The 25,173-nt window shown below is 35.8% G+C and overlaps 1 protein-coding gene across 2 annotated transcripts in view; it reads right to left on the reverse strand.

Moving 5' to 3' along the window:
* Window positions 1–22,249, reverse strand: part of LOC121320398 (nectin-3-like) — a 127,397-nt gene extending 105,148 nt beyond the window's left edge. For both annotated transcript variants that reach the window (XM_041258682.1, XM_041258681.1), the window contains exon 1: window positions 22,147–22,249. In XM_041258682.1, coding sequence (XP_041114616.1) covers window positions 22,147–22,240 — 94 coding nt within the window. In that variant the 5' untranslated portion in view covers window positions 22,241–22,249. The remainder of the gene's footprint in view (window positions 1–22,146) is intronic.
* Between the last annotated feature and the right edge of the window lie 2,924 nt (window positions 22,250–25,173).

A 25,173-nucleotide genomic window follows, 5' to 3' on the forward strand; every position in this document is an offset into this window, starting at 1 on the left:
TCATATGGGAGATACTGAAATTGAAGAAGGAATCTATGAAAAAGCCCTAGGAGTTTTTGTTGACTCAGAAATGTCTTCATCTAGACAATGTGGAGAAGCTACAAAAAAGGCCAACAAGATGCTTGGATATATTGTGAAAAGCGTTGAATTGAAATCAACGGAAGTAATGTTAAAACTGTACAATGCATTACCAAGACCTCATCTAGAATATTGTGTTCAATTGTGATCACCTCGCCACTAAACCTCTGCTGTAGAAAGAGTGCAAAGAACAGCAACCAGAATTATTATTCTGAGTTTAAAAGGCATGCCATATGCAGACAGGCTAAAATAATTGAATATACTCAGTCTTGAACAAAGAAAACTAAGCAGCGACCGAATTCAAGCACTCAAAAGGTATTGACAATGTTGACCCAAGGGACTTTTTAGACCTGAAAAAAGAAACAAGGACCAGAGGTCACAAATGGAGATTAGACAAAGGGGCATTCAGAACGGAAAATAGGGGGCACTTTTTAACACAGAGAATCGTGAGGGTCTGGAACTAACTCCCCAGTAATGTTGTTGAAGCTGACACCCTGGGATCCTTCAAGAAGCTGCTTGATGAGATTCTGGGATTAATAAGCTACTAACAACCAAACAAGCAAGATTGGCCGAATGGCCTCCTCTTGTTTGTAAACTTTCTTATGTTCCTGCAGCTTTCACTCTGTCTTCACCCTACTCTCATGCTGTCTTCACACGACATTCTTATTGTGGTCAATAAGGGAACTGCAGCATTACAGACAGCAACATGTGTTGAACAGATTTAAACACAGAGCACGAGAACGGAGGGCCGTCTGATAAAGCGGAGAGGGTAGAGTTGTTTAACAATAACTCATTTTTGTTTCATTATGTGCACAATCCATTTCTGCCCCCCCACCCCACCCATAGGTTCAGATTCCGTTTCAATATACAGTATTACTGGCTTGTAAGGTATATATTACTTCCTTTTCTTTCTTAGTTTGGTCAAAACAAATAAATAACTACATAAATAAAAATAAATCCAGCCAACAGTCAGTGTAAGTCTGATCTTTCCAGATCGCTATGCAATATTCTGATTAATTCTGCATTCTAAAGAAATAGAGAAGATAAGAAAGACATCGGCCACATTCAATTTTTAGCTTTGCTGCGATGTTTGATTTCTTTTGTTTTCTAGTGACACTGCTAAATTTTCCCTCTAACACATTGAAAAAGAAACAGGCTACCTAATTTAATAATTTTGCAACGTTGCCTTTTGGCAATCACTTTTTTTTTTTTTTTTTTTTTTTTTTTTTAGATTTAAAGTAGTAGAAATTTAAAACTAGATAAGCAAGGTATCTAAAATAAATCTGTTTGGTCTTTTTTTATTATTTCTTACCAAGTTTCAATAAGAAATTACTTATTTGGTGGACCAATCAGTAGTTTTTTTATTACGCTAACTTACATGCAGTAGAAATGAAATTGAAACGTTTGTTGTCTGGTTTAATGTATTGTGACATTGTCTATCACTGTGACGTTTGGGTGCATCAAAATCAATAGCGGACTGGTACATTTCTTTTAAAAACAAAACAAGCCTAGCTCCACTGGGACCTACCTACACCTTCCTTTTACCCTAAACTATTATCAGGGAGGGCTGAGCACTGTTACCCTGTAAATAACCGATAGTCAGTTTACCAAACAATACCTTTTCTTTCTTTGTACTGGCAAATCATCACCATCAAAAACTCTTGCTGCCACTGTCTGCTACCTGCTTTAATGCAGAATTAATTAGCACCCCCAGCTGCACCTGATAATTGTTTGGCAACTGGCGACCATTCTAGCTCCCCCTTGCCTATGAGCCCAGATGCCTGCCAGCCGACGCTCACCAGGGTCTTAATGCCCTAGAATTACCATGAAGTCTGTAGACACCATGCTAGTATATTGATCTAAAGTTATACTATGTTTAAAAAAACAGCATTGTTTTAGAAAACAAAACAAAACAAAAAAATGACAAAAAAACAACTTAAAATTGTTAGTTGTTTTTAAAATCTGAACTGCCACACAAACATTGTTTTGCACATCAATTAACGTACTGTGCAAGAAATGAACACACAGACAACCCTCTGGAGCTTTAATAATTGTAATGTGTTTGTTTGCATTGCTGGGGTATAACTGTCTGTGTGTTTATCAAACTGCAGCTACGCCAGCCTTTTACATTAGTAGGGTTATTCAAACTACAACTGCCGTATTACTGTAAGCTTGTGCATTTTAACTACATTGATAATTGTATTAGACAAACTTTTTTCTTTCTACAAGTTAACTGCTTAGTTAGGCCCCCTTACATGTAATCATCTAATGTATTCATTGATCTTATTTGTCACTGATTTTATAACTGCTCTTATCTGTAATGTGATATTATGTAATGTGATACTCTGTACTGTAATATTTTATAATGTGATATTTTATAAGGTGGTATTTTGTACTGTGATATTTTGTAACAATTGTAAATTGCCCTGGAAAAGAACTTCTGCTAATAAATAAAATAAACAATAAATAACTGGGATTGTATTGTGCCAAGGATAGTTGGTTAAATGATTTATGGTGTGATGTCTTCTGTGTGAAATACTTTTTAAACTTAACAACAGTGAACAACCCTATTGTATCTGTGAAAATAACAAAAATTACTTATTTTGTAACATGCATTACTATGTTAATTAAACTTGTAGACTTCTAAGATACATTTCTTTCTGTAATATTAAGAAAACTAGGTTGTTTATTGATTTTGAACTGGAGCATACAATATGTTTCATACAGTACACTGCACATATTGTATTTAAAGCATACATATTGTACAGTGTGTGCCTCACTCAGTCGCCAGGGGCATTATTATAAGGCCAAATAAAAAACAAAATGTATGTGGTTCTGTTTATGCTGGGTGAAAAAAAAATACAAGGGTAGGTAGATAAAATCTTTATTTGTATTTTTTTATTATTTCCTCAATAAGCAGTGTGAGCTTAGTAAGTGTCAAGTGATAGTTTCCAGTACATTGCTAATAGGTACTTTCATTAGTTCATTCTCCCACCATCTCCACCTCACAGCTGATCTTCATTAATAAACTTTCTGCCTGCCTTGTTTTATGCTATAGGCAGGTAGCTCGAAGGACTGAAACCACTGGGACTAAAATATAGCAGCATCATTGTGCTGCTGCACTTAATGACTGATTAAATTAATTTCTACACTGTGAACTATTTTTGCCATAAAACGCCATAAGAACGAACACAGATGACATTCTCCTATTAAAAATAACACATCTGCAATAATTTTAATCTTGATGGAATGCAGAAAATAACGTAAAACAGATGCGGCAATGAATTAACAAAGTTAAATGAAACAAAATCAGAGTTTAGCTTTAAAACTCCAACATAAGTTGAGGTTTTTTCAAATTTTAACATATTAAACTGCATGAATTTCACTTTGCATGTCAGACTGTTATTAACCCGCTTATTAATATTATCACAGTACTTGTGTTTAGATACTAAATAACTTTCATTTAAAGAGTGCATCCTTGTTTATCTTATACAAACATGTTTTGCAATAATGTATTTGCAAGTAGCATTAATCTCTCAAATCTATGTCATATTTCAATTTTGACAAATGAAAAATGTTGGATTAGCCAGGTCAAAGTGAACTAGTATTCATATACTGTAAAACATTGCAAATCCGAACATCAATAAATTGATGCACCACGTGATTTCCCAGCACAGTACTTGGCGCTGCAGAACACTGCCTGCCGAGCTATATTAAACCATTCTACAAAACACGTCTGTTGCAGACAGAATATTTTATTGCTGGTATTTAATAGATTGTTTCTGTTTTCGAAGACACTGCTCCCCAGGCGTTTGAATTGCGATGTTTTACTGTGTTCTATATTTAATATGCATCATTGTAAATAGCTCCAGCATTTAATGTCAGCCTTGTGGGATAAGCCATTACAAAGAAACCTTTAAGAATAATGTCTACATAAAGGCGCGTTAGCAATAGGAGTGACTTTCTGAATATTTGCTCAGTGATTTAAATTCCTGCAAAGGGTGAAAGTGCTATTGTAATGATATTTCTGTAAGTTGCAGTAGTTGGACGTGTAAAAAAGTAGCTGACAGCAGTTATATGGGCGTTAAAATCGTGATAGAATCATTGGATTGTTAGGGAACTTGCAAATAAATTACCTGCTTCAAAAATCAGTTAGTTGGATGGGAAAATGTTTACTTGCATGTAAAAATTCTATTATGTGAAGATTGTAACTAAGTTTTAGGTTACCAATAATCAGTATAATAAATAGAATTAATAGTAGAAGATGCTGAACTGGAAAATGCCGTCAATCTCTCCGTTAGGTAGATTTTCTATCAAAGGTTCCCAGGAAAGAAGAAAGAAAAGGAGAGACTCACTCTCTAAACTAGGAGGGCTATCCTTGCCTGCTCTTGAAAAATATTATTTGGCTGCAAGGCTATATTTGGTGCAATACTTGATTTTCAAAAATTTTAATGCTGGATGTACCCACGTGAAAACATTTGGAAAATCTGAATATTCACTCCTAACTAGCATTTCAAATAAAAAATAAATAAAAAAAACAGCAATTTTACACACACTAAAATGAATGGCATAATGTTTAGGATTGGACAATGATCATTTAAAACTGGAGGATCTTTCGTCCACAATATAGCCTAAACACTAATAGGATACATCCAATCCAATGATTGTTGCATGCTAAGCTGTAAAAAAAAAAATCAAAATCAAAAAGACCATGAAACTGCAGGGCACATATAAAAACCTGACAATATTAGCCTAACACGTGCCCTTTTTACATACACTATAGTATCCCCGTTCTTTTACAATAAAAAATATAAAGACCATACAGACATCACAGATCACAGAAATAAGAAACAAGCAATAAAATGCATACAATAAAAAAAAGGCATTAAAATCAGACAAAATAGCAGGTCACAAATAAAAAAAAGTTAAGGCAACAAAATGTATGCGATAAAATAAAGAACGGAAGGCTTTATATCATAGCCTAGAAAAAACAGGTGTATGGTGAATTTTTTACACCGATACGATAGTAAACAATTTCACAATTACTTTCAGCAAATCGAGAGATCTTGCCAGGTACATAGGATCATGAAGGAGGCAGAGCCTGCTATGTGCTGTTTTTCATAGAGTTGTCAGATAGTGTTTAGTTTGTCAGTTTTGAAAGGAAAAAAAAACAAAACAAGGCTAGCTGTTGTACTTAGTTTACTTTAGAAATGTTATGTGATAACATTATTTTAAAAAACTAAAACGCTACCCCTTTTTAAAAAGCAGTTGCCACATCATAAGAACATAAAGAACATAAGAAAGTTTACAAACGAGAGGAGGCCATTCGGCCCATCTTGCTCGTTTGGTTGTTAGTAGCTTATTGATCCCAAAATCTCATCAAGCAGCTTCTTGAAGGATCCCAGGGTGTCAGCTTCAACAACATTACTGGGGAGTTGATTCCAGACCCTCACAATTCTCTGTGTAAAAAAGTGTCTCCTATTTTCTGTTCTGAATGCCCCTTTTTCTAAACTCCATTTGTGACCCCTGGTCCTTGTTTCTTTTTTCAGGCTGAAAAAGTCCCTTGGGTCGACACTGTCAATACCTTTTAGAATTTTGAATGCTTGAATTAGGTCGCCACGTAGTCTTCTTTGTTCAAGACTGAACAGATTCAATTCTTTTAGCCTGTCTGCATATGACATGCCTTTTAAGCCCGGAATAATTCTGGTTGCTCTTCTTTGCACTCTTTCTAGAGCAGCAATATCTTTTTTATAGCGAGGTGACCAGAACTGCACACAATATTCAAGATGAGGTCTTACTAGTGCATTGTACAGTTTTAACATTACTTCCCTTGATTTAAATTCAACACTTTTCACAATGTATCCGAGTATCTTGTTAGCCTTTTTTATAGCTTCCCCACATTGCCTAGATGAAGACATTTCTGAGTCAACAAAAACTCCTAGGTCTTTTTCATAGATTCCTTCTCCAATTTCAATATCTCCCATATGATATTTATAATGTACATTTTTATTTCCTGCGTGCAGTACCTTACACTTTTCTCTATTAAATGTCATTTGCCATGTGTCTGCCCAGTTCTGAATCTTGTCTAGATCATTTTGAATGACCTTTGCTGCTGCAACAGTGTTTGCCACTCCTCCTACTTTTGTGTCGTCTGCAAATTTAACAAGTTTGCTTACTATACCAGAATCTAAATCATTAATGTAGATTAGGAATAGCAGAGGACCTAATACTGATCCCTGTGGTACACCACTGGTTACCACACTCCATTCTGAGGTTTTTTCAGTTCCCGATGCCGCTTGTCAATTTCAGTACTGTTTAGCCAGGGAGCACACGCAGACACAGTACAAGGAAAACGTACGTCCGCAACATTAAACGATAACGTATTGGCGAGAAATAAAAACAGGCTGCTAGTCAAGATAAATAACAATGAAGATGGAGTGTGAAAAACAGCGTTTCACCCCAGAGTGCTGCTCAGACACCAACATTTTATATGAGCTGAATATCTTGTTTGCTACGCAGCTTCTGGTAAATCGCATGAGCGAAAACGTGGCTGCACACAGTGATTTAGTTTTTCGGATTGATAGCAAAGCGTTTAGCTCGTTATCAGCAAAAAATATTTAGGGGCTGGTGGAAAAAATAGGGTCGGTCGGGTAACCTGAACCACACACACTTTTTTATTCGGCCCAAGCATTGGTTCCTACAGCACTTGTACAGAAGATATTTTGAGAACAACGTTAACAAACCAAATACCAGCAAAGCTACTTCGTACTGTAGATCGAAGCTTAAATTTGCTGCCCGTTTTGTAGTATTTCAAGTTAATTAAAAAAGTTTCCAAATACAACACACCAAGACAATGCATATTAAAGCGCTAAACAAGTCTCCAACTTTTTTCTTCACAAAACTCACATTTCCGATTAGATTGCTAATGATGATCATTGTGTCTACGAAGGGGGATGAAACACTTGGATAATTGTGGCTGAATACTGTTGAAAGGGTCAGAAGAATGTCTGACTGCATTACAGACCAACTTTGAGGATTTCTGATCACAGACTTCACATATTGTATTGATTCCACTGCTTTAAAAAGTAGAAAAAAAACAAACAGCTCAATGCATTTCACCCAGAGAGAAAATCAATTCAAACAAAGACTGGGAAGTTTTCTGATGATGGCAAGTACTGTAGTCGAGATGTAGCTAGTGTAGATGGATGGTTAAACAAACACACACAGGTCAGACTTAAAAGTAAAATTCAAATCCACGTAGGGCTGTGTTCGAAGGTTCGTTCACTAGCCAGGAATTCAGAGGTAGTTTTAAACATTCGAAGGTTTGTCAGGTGGCGTTCAAACTGTGTTTTTTTCTCTGTCAACAGAAACTGTCTGACAATGTTTGAATACTATAAAGCACACAAGAAATGTCACTTGCATACAAACACTGGATCTTTTGGATTTGTATAATGCATACTATGTAAATAAAAGTTGTTCACTGTCAATCCACTGCCAAATCATTATACATAGCAAATCTATATGGCACCACTACCATGTATGGAGCAGGGTATAGTTTCCAAAGCACTTATTATGCAAATCAGCATCATCGAAGGTCCAAACCTTCCTTTGGTAATGTGTTACGAGCCTTCAAAAGGTCAAAATGTACCCTTCGTTGCAGCCCTAAATGCATGAACGTAAGGTGCTGTTATAATCATGTTCCTTCAGCATACAGAAAATGCTAATTTTATATCAAACTCTGATTGCAAAAGCATGTACTTGTTCAAAAACAAAAACAAAAAAACTAAAACAAAACAAAAAAAACACAACTGAAATGTATACAATGAACAATGAAGACTGTTCAGAGATGCAGAAAGGGGTGTCAGCCAGCTTATCTACAGTTTTGGTTGACTACAACACATGTTAACAATGTATCTAAGTGCATTCAGTTAAGTATTTTAACTAGCAATAACAAACTTTGACCTTCAGGAAATGTAGCTATTTATTTCAAACACACTGTAGCATAACTAGCCTGCAACACTGTAGTCGAGATGTAGCTAGTGTAGATGGATGGTTAAATAAAGACACACAGGTCAGACTTAAAAGTAAAATTCAAATTCATGTAGTGCACTGAAAATGTCTTCAAGAATACTCATGTGCCCCTGAGTCAGCAGTGGCTGTCTTCCCACTGTAGCTACCCTACGATTCTGAAAGACTCTAGACATATTACTGTATTGTATACCACATACTACGCAAGAATAAAATGCATTTGAAAGCTGTGTGTCCCTCAGTCATGCTAAGATCTATATTGAAATAAGATTCCTGTGCACGCTGCTTTATCAGACACCACACACTAAAGCCAGCATTGTCAAAAGTAGTTGCAGCCACAAAAGCTTTCCTCCTCCCAGAAGCTTTCTGGCTTCTTTTTTATTGTAGCTATGAAACAGCCATCCTCCTGCTACTATTGTAAACAAGTTTGCTTTCATTTTTCCAGTAATAAAGTGCTGTAAACTGGACAGTGCTGGCACTTAGGCAGTTTGGCTGATCTAGCCTACAGTATTTACACACGTCTATGGTAGGCAAAAAAGCTTAACATAGGCTATATTTGAGACATAGAATATTTGAATAACTGCAATAAATTAATGTAAAGCTATATAAGAGGACACTAACCCGGCATAACACGAATCGCTTCCAAATATTAATTTCATTTGATACTTTGTTTTTAAAAAAATGATATCAAGTCTTCCAGAAAAAGTTGCAGTTAACATATTATGATTGCTACAGTATCAAACTGGTACTTGAATAAAGCCCAGTGTGGTGCAGCTTTCTGTCAATTAAAAGGCATTTGAACACAATCACGTCTCTTGCACACATTATATTGCTAGTGCTACATTATGACGAAACTAAATTCCAAAGGGCATAGGACTAGTAAATGATCTCACATCATAGTTACTGCAAAAACGTTAACATGGAATTCCCTCTGGGAACATTGCTATTTCTGTGTATAAATACACTTCCTATCAGCTGAAAAATTCATGAAGACAATACAGTCATATCTTGTGTGTCTACTGACAAATAACTTGGCTGCTACAGTAGGTGGACATACTGTAGCATCAAAGACCTTACAGCTAGCTGGCTTTAAAAGAGTAAGTAGCGGGGTTCTGAAACATAGCATTATACCGCACACTCCCACGCGTTGCTACAGCTGTTTAAATAACCTACCTGTAATTTATCTTTTCATTGTTAACATCCTGACAACTTGTTACACTTGCAAGTTTAAAATCTGCAAAGGTCTTTTTAACATGTCAGTTCCAGTGCACTCGGGTTTGAGATCAGGGGTGTGTCCTCTGATCACTGCCGGAAGAGCTATTAGAAAAAACAAATCTGGCTTTTGTGTTCAGTATGACATCATGGGTCGTTACTGCTGTCTTATTGGTTTGGCATCACGGGCAACAATCTTTACACTATCAGCTACAATAAGACTTTTACTTAAGAATAAGTAAATAAGAATTTTACTAAAATACAGCTTGTTTTGCTGAGCTTTGTTCTGTTGCATTTGGTTTGATAAAATCATAGCTGCCAGCACAGCCTGTTCCTGACCTCTTCCAAGAGGTAGTGACACCGTCCGTCTGTGAGGAGGAGCAGCAGTGCACCGAAAATGTCTCCAAGAATACTGCATAAAGTAAAAGATCCTCTACTGTTCAGATTCACTAATTTGATCTTTTAAATGCAGTACATTTCAGCACTTGTGCAGAGATGCAGTAATGTACATCAAGTCAAAAGCTAATATACAGGCTTGCTACTTTACAATTTTAATCTGTAAAGCTTGTTAAACGTCAAATTCACAAAAAATATGAGTCCGACCTGAAATAAACTTACTTAGGATAAACGTCAGTAAAACCACTTGATATTTATGTTCTTACCAAAAATAATACTTTAGAAATCATCTGTAGTCTGTTCCATCTCTAACGGATAGGGGGCGCTGTCCGTCATCTTAGTGGTCCCTTAGTAGCTACTGTAGCTTCACTGTCAGTCATTTCATCCTTTTCTGACAGATCTCGTTGACAAACAGCACTAGAATGCTCTCTGGCAGTTACTACTTTGATTTGAAAATGGGGCACAAGAGGAAAACTCTTAATGAGTATTGTGCACAATACCCTCACCGACAGCTGAAGTCTCCACGGCAGGACGAAACAGGCCCGTCTGCCTTGTCTTCCAGTGACTGGGTCCAGCTGTGCCAAAGCAGGAGAGGGGCGGAGCTTAGACTCCAAATAGTTAGTTCTGTTCAATTAGCTGTGCATATTATTTATCCTCGGAAATGTGTTACATTTATATAATACTCTAATATGCTGCGCTTTCTATGGTTTATTTTTCTCAATGGCATAAAAACTATTTTTTTAAAAGTCGATTTCACCCATTCTCTGGTTAAATTGAAAAAAATGTTAAATTCTTTAGAAAATAAACATTGACATTAAAATGGTCGATTTTGCAAAAAAATATATAAAAACTTGAATAGCAGCATGTCTATTAATATGTAATCATGTTGGCTATTGTGCCACAGTGTACAGAACCATATTCTGGCAATGGTTACCCATGGTGAATCAGGGTAAATCATGTCAATATTGTACTGTTAACATGGCATACTGTAAACATGATACAAATGTCTAGGATTCACTTAAGGTGTTCCATTCCCCCATCCCGACCCTTGTTTAATATTACCATTTTAGAATGCACTATTTCACACCAGATCAGTAACTTTAAGAGTGCTGAACTGTTTATGTTCTAGACCAGGGGTCAGGGCATCAAGTTAGGTCACGAAGGGCAAGGCAACGTTGCCTTCGTTGGGCGTGAAGATTCAGGGGCACCAAGGCAGTTCTAGGGGGGGAGAAAGTCAAAAAATAAATCCAAGCCAAGGGCACCAAGGCGATTTCATACTCATTCATAAAACAACAAAAAAGAAATAGAGAGCCTCTCATGTTGATGAAATTAACTCAAACAAACACAAAATCAATGTTTTCTGAGTGATTCACACACTAATTGTTACTAATATAAAGGTCAATTTTCCATTGTAAAAATTAAATTTAAAAACAACAAACATTTTACAATGAAAAAATACAAGGGCAAATTTTGGTTATAAATACAAAAAAAAAATAAACTCAGTCACATACCACTGACTAATATATAGATTAGATTTAGAGGCTTAGACACCTTTAGTGATACAACAGCAATGGAGATATCAGTGCTCTGCATCACAATGATTGAAAATGTACAGCTGGAGTGTAATGGTATAATGTTAGATGTTTGCGCAACAGTTTGAATAGCTGTTAGTACAAACAAAGCGACTTTGGGGAAAAAAAAAAAAAAAATATAGTTTCACAATGGAGAGTTCTGCATCACAATGAAATGGATGTACAGTTAGATGTTTACATTTGAGAGGATTTAAATTTACAGTTTAGTTTTGTGTTTGGTGCATTGCTGGACACTCGATTCAGGAAAAAAAGCAAACACATTCTAACCACTTTTGTGGAAGCACATGTTTTACTTGTTAAAGCAGAATTACGTAAGGTAGTGAGAACGTATTACACAAAAATTTATGAAAAAAGAAATCGATGCGCTTCAAGATTGTTTTGTTCACCATTATGTTATCTCTCTTACACATATCATAACACAGGGAGTTACTACTTGAACCATGTCATAGCTACTTATTCATTTTTTTTCGTTTTTTTTTTTTTTGGTGTACGAATTTGAGCAAAACTAATAATGACTTACCTATTGTGTGTTCATTTATAGCACTGGTCTTTTTGGGGGGAATAATACCAAATTACAAAACAGCAACAGTCATTGTAATGTCTAAATAAATAAGCAATTTATACACTGAAGACATAAAATGAGTCACAATGTGTTTGCACCACTGCATTTTAAGTAATGCAATTTTTAGGCCATTCTCTCACAATTAAATTTAACTCTGTGTAATCTCTGTGTAATTTCTGCAGTATTTGACGGGCCAGATGATGCTGAGCTAGTTTGTACAGTAGGACCTGAAATGTAACACACATTTGCCGACCATCTGACAGAAGTCATTTTTAATAGGCACGCCACCAGTTGTATTTTTTTTCCTTGGCTGTTTACCTTGAGTTTATTGATATGAATAAATAATTAATGGGAATGTAACCTTCCTGTTGTCTGTGCAACAATCAGAAACAAGATGTTCCATCACAATGTCTGCAATGTGCTGGACTGAAAAACTAAATAAACAAGGATTCCAAGAACAATTATTCATGGTGCAAGTATGCACCATGAAAAAGCGTATCGACATGCAGTAAACTACATGAAGTTTGTTTTAAAAAATGTCATGATGCAGGGCTCGCAAAATTTTTGTAATGGTACTTGCCCTTCGGGCAGTCCATTGCAGAAATTTGGTTGTCCAAAAAAAATGTCAAGTTGCCCATAACTGACCTATGGACTGTGATTTGTACAAAGTACACTGTACTCAATACAGGTACAGTATCTCAGGGTTCATCTACTTTTTCAACATCAAAATTCCATACTTTTTTCCAGATTTCCATTTGTTTTTCCCAGCCTTGTGTTTTAGTTTAGTTTCTGCTAGTATTTTGATAGTTATCCACATAGACGGGCCGCCGCAGAGCATTATAGCGTTTTGATCCAGAGCAGAAGTTGCTCCTGGTTTTCTAAAAGCATTCATCAGAATCTGGAGGTGCACATCTAGCAAGAGACAATGCAGGTATGCAAAAGAGAAGATGTCCAATATTTGAGAACTACATTGCATTATTTACAAAAATAATATACAAAGTTGTATACTGCAAGTGTACTTGTGTCAAAATAGAATAGTATAATGGTACCAACAGTAAGCTAAAACTAGACAATTTGGCACAAGCATACTTGCAGTATATTACTTTTTTTGTAAGGGATGTAATTGTATTCTGATCCAATCTTCTTTATACGCTCTTAAATGTTGAACACTATGGGTGGTGAAAAATAACATTATATATTAAAATGTGCAAGTGTCGTCTATGAAGCATATAAGTCAAATACTTAATACAGTACACCCTCGCTATAACAACCCTGTTTGGGTCCAAAGCCTTTTGTTCGCTGTAGTAAAAGGACAATCCAAAACAAACAATAGAAGATGCTGGAGTAAGTTAAGGAAGTGACCTTGGATAATGGCATTAGCTAAATTATTAATATTAGTACGGTTTTATTCTTTAATTTTCTTTAATACAGTATTTGTCACTACTAGCACTAATAATAATAATAATAATAATAATAATAATAATAATAATAATAATAATATCAATGAGATAGTGAATAAATGTAGTATTACAAGTACAGAACCCAATTTGTGGCATGCTGCACCCAGTACTCTGGCTATATCCTATTCACTGAAGAACACAGTACAAAAAAAAAAAAAAAAAAAATGCATCAAAGTTTCAGTTTTGTTTCAATTGGAAATGTTAATTGAAATCTTGGTTCCTGTGTCAAAGTGCCCCGCCCCTGGGCTATTTATTTGTGTTGAATGTTACGTGTAGTGTGTTAATGTTGGTGTATAGTCATTGGTACACAGGATATAAATGGGTCTGTGTAACACAAGTGTTTAAAATGTATATAAGAAAATGTGAATCTTGGTGAGCAGAGTACTGTAGGTTGTAATTCCAGTCTGTAACTTCATTTAAAAAGTCATAGCCTTTAATATCGAAGTATATACTTTGGCTGTCGTTTTGTCTATTTACCCTTGGTGCAGACAGTCATGTGACACCACTGCACTGACTAGATAGGATTGCTTGAGTTGTGAGGGGTGTTACACGGGGCAATCCTTGCAGGATTTGGTCACAAGCAATGTGTACATCCACATCACCCTGGAAATCACTCAAGCATTACCAATGAAAAACATTGATCCCTCTAAACGTGTTTTACTGGGATGATCTGTGAGCGCAATCTCAATTCACAAACCGCAGAACGTTGTCTTGTCCCTCGGGCAAGAAGCCAAAAAAAAAAACACGTTGTCCGACAGGTTTTTTTGGTTGTCCCAGAACGTCAGGCAGCGATTTTGCGAGCCCTGTGATGGCAAGTGTTTTAATTGTCAAAATTACCGCATAAGATTCTGACCTACATTTAAAGTGGTACATTGCAACATACAGCATGTCAAGGTAAAAGTTCATCTAATTGGGACAAGTATTTCTGGAAATTTAGCCATCATTAGTCCAACTAATCACACAACAGAACTAAATGTAAAATAAACATGGTATAGATTCTGATATTCTCAACGTGTGTTGGCCCACTGATAATCACTGAATTAGTTTCACAGAGCTTACTGTTTTTATAAAGCTTTCTTCTGGGGGCATAAGAGGACCGTAAACGCTACATATTAATTCCATCAAAAAATGGAGAGGTTAAAAGTAGAGGTTCTTTTCCACTACAGATGTCACTTATTACCAAGCCTAATTTTAGAGAAAAGTTGTAAAGCTGTGAAACATGCTGACACCATACATTTTTGCTCCTAAAACTAACCCTTGTTAGGATAAGAGCCCATTATATTTCTAAATTGGAATGCACAGCAGAAGTCATTACTGCCTGAATGAGAATACAAATTTCTAAAACTATCCCATGCATTAAAGCCTTTCATCTTAATCACGTCACAGTTTGTACGTCTTTATATTTAAATTGCAACACCAAATATCTTCAATTTAATTATTACTAAAAGACTTGGCCTCAATGTCAAAAACAAGAAAACATCTACACTCAGTGTTCTAGATCCAAATTTCTCTCATATGTTGTATAACTTCAATTAAACGCCTCTGGAGTTTATTTACAATATTTGCGAGCAGACCCATCGTGTATTGGAGACAATTATTTGACACCGGCGTTTATATTAGATCACTAGCTTCACATGCTCCATTGTTAACACAACAAAACATGTTAAAATACACGAAGAGGTTTGTATGTAGCCTACTTTCAGCACACTCAATTCTCAAAACTTAATAACGTAATAACTGCATTAAACAAATATGCATTACATGTAGGCCTACCTTAAATTACGTTTTCTGTCATTATTTATGAATCCTGAGTCACTTTCATTGCTGTCACTACGATGCAGATGTCACTAGCAGTTCATTACGCTCAAGCAGTTCTACATTTAAATAGTATTGAAAATAGTCATGAAACCAACAAAAATCAACAGAAGCAAAAAAGCCCCGGATTGATCTCCATAAAAAATGTTCATGAAAAAAAAGAACTCCCTTCTACTGTGCTAGATGTTTAAAAATGCATGAACAGTCATCTTAAATTCACCTCCATACCCTTTAGCCATGAAACCATTGCTCAGAGTTGTATTCATTTATACTCATGCCAATACAGTAAATGCATTAACCCCAATGCACTCACTACAAAATATGTTATTTCATTAAAAGAAATACAAAATAAAGTATGTGCTACTGTAGGTTTAGTTATCTTGGTAACCTTCAGCAGGTTGTGAAAACAACAGGGATTGTGCTTTTACAAGACACATATTTAAAAAAGACGTCCTTATCTGCAGTCAGTTGTCCTGAAAAGGAAGGTTAGTTTTCCCAACCATGGTTGTCCTGAACAAGGACGCTAAATTGTGAAAGATCCTTCTATAGTACAACATCAGAAAACCCAGGCATACAATTCAACTTTAAGCAATTAGTTTGATCAATTATTTTTTTATAAGACTAAATAAGGTGGTGCTACTGTGTGCAAGCCACTATCATGACTCTCCTCTCTTAAAATGATAAAAATACACTTAGGCCTAATCTTGGATGTTTACAGAACAGCCGGACACAGTATAAGGCACGTCTGATCCTTTTAATGGGTGTTGCCTGTCAGTTTGTTTGCTTCCTTGTACTGTAAATAACTCACTCTTTTCACATAGAAACTGAAAAGTAGCATAAATAAATACATATTATCAATTATTTCATCACAACAACAACAACATTTGTGGTTCTCCAGTGACTGTAGTCAACACCTTAACTTCATTCTCCTAACAGTATTTATTTCAGACACATGGTAGGTGGATAGATTCCCATGGGATACAAAAGATCCATTGTCACAGAACTCTGCATCCTTGAACATCCTTGAATTTCACAATTATGGTATTGTATAGCAAATAGAAAAATACAGTACTAATGAAAAAAAGAGACAGACCGCTGGGAAGGGAGTGAAAATACTTTGAATGATTTACTAGTCTCTGAAAGCATTCTGAGAAATTAGGTCTCAGAACAAAGATGAATGTGAGATGAAGGTGAATCCTCCTGACAGGTTTTTAATCACTGTTATGCTTAACACCAGCAATATTATATCCACCAGACAACTAGAGGTTACAGTACTACATTTACTATGCATGGGACTGCAACCTTTTGTGATTTGCGAAGTCAATCCAATCAATGTTTTAGGGGATGATGACAAGCAGCCTATGGCATATTAATGGATTATTATCTGACGGAGCTACAGTAGGGCTACTGATTTTCTACGATTGCGAAATCACAGATGGAATCGTGGACTTAGGAATTGGGAACGGAATTGACATTTTGGAAATGGAATTCTGCTTTGCAATTGAACCTTAAAAAAAAAAAAAAAAACGACTTTTACCGCTGTTACTCTCCTATAAAAAATAATGGATTGCTTTGAAAACTACACTACCCAGAAGTCCAGCAATGACACTTGCATAAAACATTTTTGTACGTTATTAGGATCATTGGATAACAAGAAAACAGGTGGTTTTGTGGGCATTACACTGATGGACTGCCTGTCTCTGCTGCAGCACTGCCTGTGTGATGTGTGAGTCGAGTTGTTTAAAAACGCAACTAGCTATTTTGTGAGTTCTATTCTGTGGAATAATTTTGGAGTTGTATGAAAAGTGAAAAGTACCTGGAAAAAAAAAAGTCAACCCTCACCCGATTAAAAAAAAACTTAATTGAATTTATATATTAATTTATTTAGCTATTAAATTGCAAATCTGTTACTCAGTCACCCACTCAACACAAGAAAACGACACGGTGGTTGAGGTGAAACCTCTACTTTTATAACATTTCTAATATATCATTAACTCCTTAATAACACTACATACTCGGAGTGAAAATCGTAGAACAATAAATACTTATTTATTTTATCAACTGAACGCAAAGCCAATGTGTTTATTGTGCAATGAATGTGTGTGAGTAGTTAACGAATACAATATGAAAAGGCATTTTGAAACCAAACAAGGATATTTTGGAAATACGTATCCAGAGGGCACAGTAGTTAGAAGCTCAAAAGTAGAAGAGCTGATCTCTTCTCAACAGTTACACTATTAACATGTCACATACATTTTAAAATGTTTGTAATGATACTCTTAAATTCTCACATTGTTCTCTTATTAAAGTACTATTAATATAGTAAAATGTGTAAGTCTTGTTTAATATATGACCATTATGTAATATTTATTATTGCTTAAAAATGTGCAGAGTAAGGGCCCTTTCACACCTAGTTCATTAGGAGAGGATAATTCGCACTTGAGTTCAGTTGACACCTAAGTTCGGTTCGTTATGGCAGGTGTGAAACGTCCAAACGCATCAGAGTGTGCACCAAACAAGTGGACTAGGACTCACTTAAATAGGTGGTCTCAGCCTGACAGAGGGAACTGTAATGCGTTTCAACCTCAAAGTCAGACAGTATGAAAGCAATCGCATTACAACCTAAGACACAAACAAAACCGAACAAACTGATGTAATGCATAACTCAGAGTACACCGTAAAAATGTTATTTATGTTCAAATTACATTGTTAATTCTTAATAAATTGGTAAAAATGGAATTTGTCATTTTGAAAAAAAAATTGAAATGCCATTCCCAAGAAAGTAAAATCAGGAGCCATACTAGTTTTCTTCGTGAAAGAAGGCTTTAAACTGGGAAGAAGTCTGTGTGCCTGCTCTGAAGCAATACATGTATACAGTCATGAAAGATGTAAACCATGAAAAAACGTACTTAAACACTCAACAAGAATTAATATTTAAAAATAAGAGCAGGGTTTATGTTCTGGGTTCTCCAAAATTTAAATGGGCATCTACAACAGTCTTTAGCACTTCAAAGCATTTTTTTTAAATGAAGATCATGTCATTTCTATTTGTTGTTTTAAATGAAGACATACCATCTGTTGTCAAGAATAGACACTGTATGTTTTGGAGTACTGCAGTGTCTAGTTTAGAACTCAATGAGCTGCCATTTTATGCAAATACATGCTGGAATGTTATAGCACTAGTTTATTTAATATCCTTAATACTGTAGTATTCCAAGTGTTTTTTTCAACTGTAAGCCTTACAGAAACTGTACTGGATCTAAAGCTAAAAGTGTTTTGTTTGATTTTTTTAAATGAGTGGAATAAAATAAGGAGACCAGTTACAATAACATTTGTGGAACTCTCACCATATTAGTATATGTTTATTTCACAGGGGAATTTCTTTAAGAGGTCAACTGTGTTTCAAAACTTGTCAGATAGCTTTCCTTTCTACTATAGAGCATGGTTGGAGGGACAGAGAACATTTCTAAAAATGTGTTTTACTGTCAACTTCTCAATGTGCCTTGAGAGCAGCACACTCAGTTGTGTTAAATCTTAATTCCTATCCCAAAGCTTCTCCAATGCAATGCTGCTGACAAAGGTCAAGCCATGGAGCTCCCTTTGTTTGTCTTTGGTGATCTTGTGTCTGAGGACTAATCCTGTCAATCACCTTGCTGCTTCTTATCCACTTCCCTGACATGTCTGAGCATGGTTCTGTATTCTAAATTTAAAAAACGAACACAGGGATTCATACTTAGTTCACTTGCAACAAATCACTGACACTAATTGATATAATACAGGGATACACAGATAAGATTACTGGTTAGGTAGAAACATCAAGCCTCTCAAAAGCATGGAGATACACTTTAGGCCTGTCTGTGTTTGGGTACTTCTAAATGTTCTTTTTGCTAAAACTGATCATTCTAGACTTGCATTGTGAAACACATCAATTATTTTTCTGGACAGAATTTACTGTTCAAAATGTTGAACTCATCTACTGGCTGCCCATATACAATCTATTTGCCTTACTTCATCCATTTTTGGTTCACTCAGAGGTTTAGATCAGAAAATGTTTTGTGTGATGCGTTTCCAATCCAAGAAAGGCAATAAAACTAGAAAGATTAGGTGTGGGATTTCTTTTTTTTTACAAGAGGTGTTTTTTTTTCAAAACCCCGTTCCAAGAGTCTGTAAAGACTAGTTTAAAAGTGCAATTGTGATCCCTTTTAGCCACTGTTGAAACACACAATAATGTAAATAAATAAAACAAAGGTGGGACTCTACAAATAAAACCAATCAATACAGGATGTAGCTTTAAAGTATTACAGATAGCACTACACAGTCTTGTTTCTAAACATGATCTGAATCAAGCAAATACTGTATATTATGCATCTAAACACAGTAGCACACAGCTGGGAATGCAAGTGCCAAATTATTTATTTTATTATATTTCTTATAGAGATAAGAAATATGCAAGGCAAAATTCCCTATTAACACACCACATTTAGCAATCCCTTTACCTGTACTCCTATACAAGCCTTCTTGAGACCACTAGAACCATAGCTGGTTCAAATCTCAACAGTCTATAACTCCTGCATCTAAATACATTCTGGTGTACATGATCCAGGAGATACTTAAAAACAAGACGCCACAATCCAAAAAACTGTCCTGATTGGATCGGATACCATTTTTTTTTCATAGCAGAGTACAGTAGCAGCAGGGGGCTGGAGGAGAAATTCAGGGGTCTGTGGGAAAACAGGTTTTGAATGAATACAAATTTAACTTAAAAAGAAATCTTCATATTTCAGTAAAGATTTATATTACTGCTCATCAAGAAAAAGTCCCTTTTGTTCCTGCCAATCTTTCTGGCTGGCTAATGACCATGCCTCTGACTGAGATGTACCTAAGGGAGAAGGCAAGATGACCTAGAAGCCAAAGTTCACATAGGAAGAAACCCCCACAAAAATTTCACATATTCCAAATTAGAAAAAGGTTAAATAAAAATGTATGATTTGCCATTAAATTAATTAGCATTATCTAGTCTGCATTCCACAGAAAATAAGAAATTCCTCTGCAAAACCATCAGTCCCAGATTAGTGTATATCACGCAGTTTCAAACACATAGTATGCAATACTGCCTAATTAATCTCTTTGACCAACAGATATGTATGTGCAAAATACAATGCCTACTGTATAAGGCAAATTACTGTGCAATGCTGAACACCTTAAATGGCTGGGGCATACTGTAACAAGCACTTCCCTGCATTGAAACCTGAGGCACACCATCTCCTGCTCCTAACAGCTGCGTCTCTCTGCAACAACTGTCTCAACAAGGTCTCTGAGCGACCATCAAACCAACATACACCAACAGGTGTCGAAAAAAAGTACAGCAGACAACCTGTCTGCCCTTTTTTTGTGAAGCTAACTTTTTTTTAATTGTCTGAAAGTTTCACCTCAATTCACCAAAAACTGCTAAAATTACTTCAGTTTTCAATTTTCTGACAAAGCTTTCTAGCTACAGTATCATCCTGTGTCTGGAAAACACACACACACACATTTCAAAATACATTATCTACCGTTACTCCCCCCGTCCCCCACAAAAAAATCTAAATGATTTGTGTGGAAGTGCATTAAATTAATAAACACAAAATTAACATATTTGTGAATACCACGCTAATGGGAGCTAATATTAGATGCCATCTCGTGGGAAACGGTGTTTTAATTAAACGATAAGCCCATACTTGTCTACAGCTGCTCACAACACTGAACAATCCCACCCAACCATCAGCATGACTCCAATTAAATACAAGACATTAAATGGTATCGGCGTGGCTCAAATTAGAATCAATTAGCTGATGGTGGGAACAGAAGAGACTCCACAGAGCGAAAAACTTTAGGAGACATTTTATAAAATAAACTACATGCCAGTGCAGGAGACATCCTGGGCAAAGCTTCATCTGGTGAAAATAAACGATCACTTTAAAATGAGAAATGTACTTTGAATATGAGTGGAAATATGCTTAGTGAAATTTGAATGCTATCCGTTTAGCTTTAGGTAGTCTTTTAAGAAGGAGATGTGAAAAATAAATAACTGAAATATTGCAACCAAAACCTGCTGTAGCTCACTGGATGCGAAAGTGCAAACACACGTTGTTCTTTTAACCGTAAAGTTATTACTTTCTTGCGCTCATTCCATTTAATCTTATACACCGGCTTAATCTGATGTGACTCGTTAGAAGAATCAACGCGACTGTTTTCCTTCAGGAGTTTATCGGTGTTCTTTGAACTCTGGTCACGGCACAGGCAGTCGAGTACCAGCATTGTACTCTTTCTTGACGAAACGCGGTTTCCATGGCAGCCGCAGGTCACCCAACCAGCACTACCATACCCATCCATAACATACAACTGAACATGTCACACCTGAAGTCGGGTCTTGTATCAATCACATCAAAACGTACTGTATCTAAACACTAAATCACAATTGCCGATATGGGGCACTGTTTATCATAAACTATATAGTACTAGTCTCGCTATGACTTTTCAGAAGGATGGAGAACACACCATACTTTAGATTCCCCAAACTGCAATGCGTTCATTGTCCATTCCGCATGCTATTAACTTTTTAAAAAACACAGTATAAGACTGAAAAATAATTTCGCAAATTGCAATAAGAATAAGTAGGCCTTCATCATTTGTTATTTTGACAGAAATGTTATTTAGCTAAAGTTTGCATCCACAACAGTGGGTCAAATTCCATTCTGATTTTCTAATTATTATTTTTTTTTTTAAATGCCCAACTATAATAATGTGGCAGAGTAGAGCGGTAGGTTGGTTTATAAAAGCGTGTATTATCCCAGTATTACGAGAGATGTCACTTTTGACCAGAGCTCTGACATAACTTTAGGCTTCTGTATGTAGCACAGTATCACAACGCAACTATTTCACCACTTTACAAACTATTTTTTTTTTTTTCTACTTACATGTAGCCTGTTATGTCTTAACTTCTGAACAAAACATTTTCACTTACCAGAAAGATTATACATGAAAATCAAAATTGTCGCTTTCAATCCGGTTAAAAACAGATTATTCCTGTGGCAATGGAATAACATTCCCCCCGCCATGATTCTCAACAACTTATCTTCCCAACTCTGGAGCCTGAGCAGCTGTTCCAGGGGGACTGAGCTGCGCCTGGAACGTACCATTCACTCACCAAGGGAACCAACCTTATATATACATATCGCAACACAAACAAAAATTAATTTGAATGGGTCACACACACACTATAAAAATGTTTTGTTATATAATATTCAGTTATGTGTATAACAAACTACATATTTATGTTTGTTTCACAAGGACAATTCCCCCCACCCTATTTATTTACTTGGATTGGTCGAAATCAAATTCTGTCTGCTTGCTGGATACAGCATGGTTCCCCGAAGATGAAGGGAGAGGCGAGAGGGGAGTGGGGCTGTTAGCTCAAACGTGCGTGATTTGAGTTGATGCGAACTGATTAAATCATTGACAATTATTTTTGTTTGTTTGTTTTTTTTTTAATAAATACATCAAAAGCAACTAAGGTATTTGTATGTATTTTTGTCTACAAAAAAATTTACAACCCGTTTAAAACAAAATAATTTAGAATTGCGGGACTATAAATACACAAATAATTTAGCAATGACTGACTTAGCTATTTAACCCCAAAAGATTCTACAATTATTTTGTCTGTTTGGTTTTACATTATAAAGCAAACATGGTTCTCATTGTTAAAACAATTTACAAATATATAATTGAAACATTATTTTACAACAGAGATACGAGATTCTAAAGCAGGCCATGGACAAAAACAGAAACTTATTTGTAACACACCCTTTTGTCTAAATGGGCTATCAATCAGATTACTGACTAATTTGTGGTACAAACAGAATCCCTCACATGTATTTTGTTAAATGTAGAAGCTGCATCTCCCTGTTGCAAGTTAGTTTCAGTCATGATGGGCAAGGCTGCTAATATGACAAGCTGATATTAGGTGCTTGGTTGACAGGTGCTTTTGAATCCAAGGCTGCACACATTTGTGATATCGCCAGAGGAATAGTTAAAAGCTATATAAATGGCTGGGCAAGTGAACCTTTGTGTTGAGGTCACCAATTCATGCACAGCCTTCCACTTGCTACACTGGCTGCGCAGTATTGATAGCAAGTGAATCTGTTTTCTCCATCCCTGTACATATAACACAGTGGTTTTCAAAAGGAGACAACTTAAAAACTACAGGTTGTAAATTCATTTTTAACACCTGATACTGGTTACTTAATCACTTGTGTGTATTTAATATGGGGTAAAAAGAGGTAACCTCAATGTTTTATTTTGACTGTCAGTGATAATACATTTTAAAAAATAGTTATATCTTCCCTTCGACAACCAACTAATACATGTCAATAAAAGCAGACTCAATAACATAAAGGCAGTAAATCTTCTGGTTGTGGTAAAGATGGGTTAGTTCATTTCACTTAACAATTAATTCCCAGTAAGAGAAAAAGATTGAATGTCCAACTCCACATGAGAAGGTTTCTGTCTGGCAGCTAAGGAAATATAACCATTCTCTTAGTAAAAATCTACATGATGTCCACATGATGGGAATCATTTGTTGTGCTATTTTTTTTTGTTCTAAAAAATGTATTTATTTTTTTGTATCATCACAAACTTGGAGATAAAACTAAGAAACTATAGCTATACTCTCAAGTAAACGTTTCTTTATATTTAAGTCAGAAATTAAATTGTATGGTCCTAGGGTATGACTGCATTCCACAATGGTTCAATGATATGTTCCATGTGAATATACATATATTTAAATAACAATAAAAATATATTTTAGTTCAAAGAGCCAGCTGCCCAACATTTTGATATGCTGTACATATCTTTCTCAAAGGAGCCTGTGTTTGAGGTATTTATAGGTTTTTGACAGCATAACAACTACTTGTTATTGTTTATATTCAAATCCATGATTTTTTCTTAGATGATGTAATGGTGTTCTATATACTGTGACATCATTTTTACTTCTATCTTTTAATCTGAATTAATTCTAATTAACATTATTTTAAATAAACTTATATTTATATTATCATGCAATGCTGTCACTGAGGATCAGCCTTGATTTGACCTCCCCAGCATGCACAACTTTTGAATGAATTGAATTTATGTATTTAAATGTTTCATATTTATTGGAGTTAATTAGTTCATTTTTTACTGTTGAGTCCTGCTGGCATAATCATGTTCAGTCTATATATCCATCCAAGTTCATTTTTATTTCTAATTAATGAAAGGTGGTGCTGAATTATTTTATTAAAGTTGTTCCAGTCTCTCCAACATATTTTATTTCATCACATTTTTTACAGGCTATTCCATAAACAACATTGCTATTTTTACAGTAGGTGTTAGTTTTTAGTGGATATGTGTTTTTCTTATGTTTAATTATATTTTTACTTTTGTCCTGTATTTACTGGCAACAAGAGAAAAACCTTGTGACAGCATGGAGAGACCCCATTGGGGGTGGCAAGGGTTACCCTTGTCAGCAGTATCCAGCTATGTATTTTCAAAGGTAAACAGGATGCTGGAGACACCCGCCCAAGGTTTCTAAGAAATTCAAGAGAAAAATAGCCCTAGAATTTGCGAGAACGGAAGTAGAAGATGACTCAATGTTGGACAACACGGATAAAGACATAGGTATGGAAACAGATATGAGAATGGAGAGTACTTCACAAAAGACTAGCTCAAGATCTGCAGTTAGCAAAGACATGGAACTCCAGATCTGTGTCTGCGACTAGGCAACAACGGTCAGGGGTTTGAAGATTCATCAAGGGAGAATCAAATGCTTGAGGGAGAAGGGACAAGGGCCTCACATTGATCAGTACTTCTTACGAAGTCGGTCAAGTCAGTTGAATGAAATCCAGCGACAGGAACCAAACCACAGTTCGCAGGATATCAGCACCCCTGTCATAGACGTGAGGAAGACTTGCATGGATACAACTAGTGATGAACTGAATGATCCTTGCGAACCCAT

Source organism: Polyodon spathula, chromosome 9, assembly GCF_017654505.1.
Source record: "Polyodon spathula isolate WHYD16114869_AA chromosome 9, ASM1765450v1, whole genome shotgun sequence".
In the NCBI taxonomy this organism is placed as follows: Eukaryota; Metazoa; Chordata; class Actinopteri; order Acipenseriformes; family Polyodontidae; genus Polyodon; species Polyodon spathula.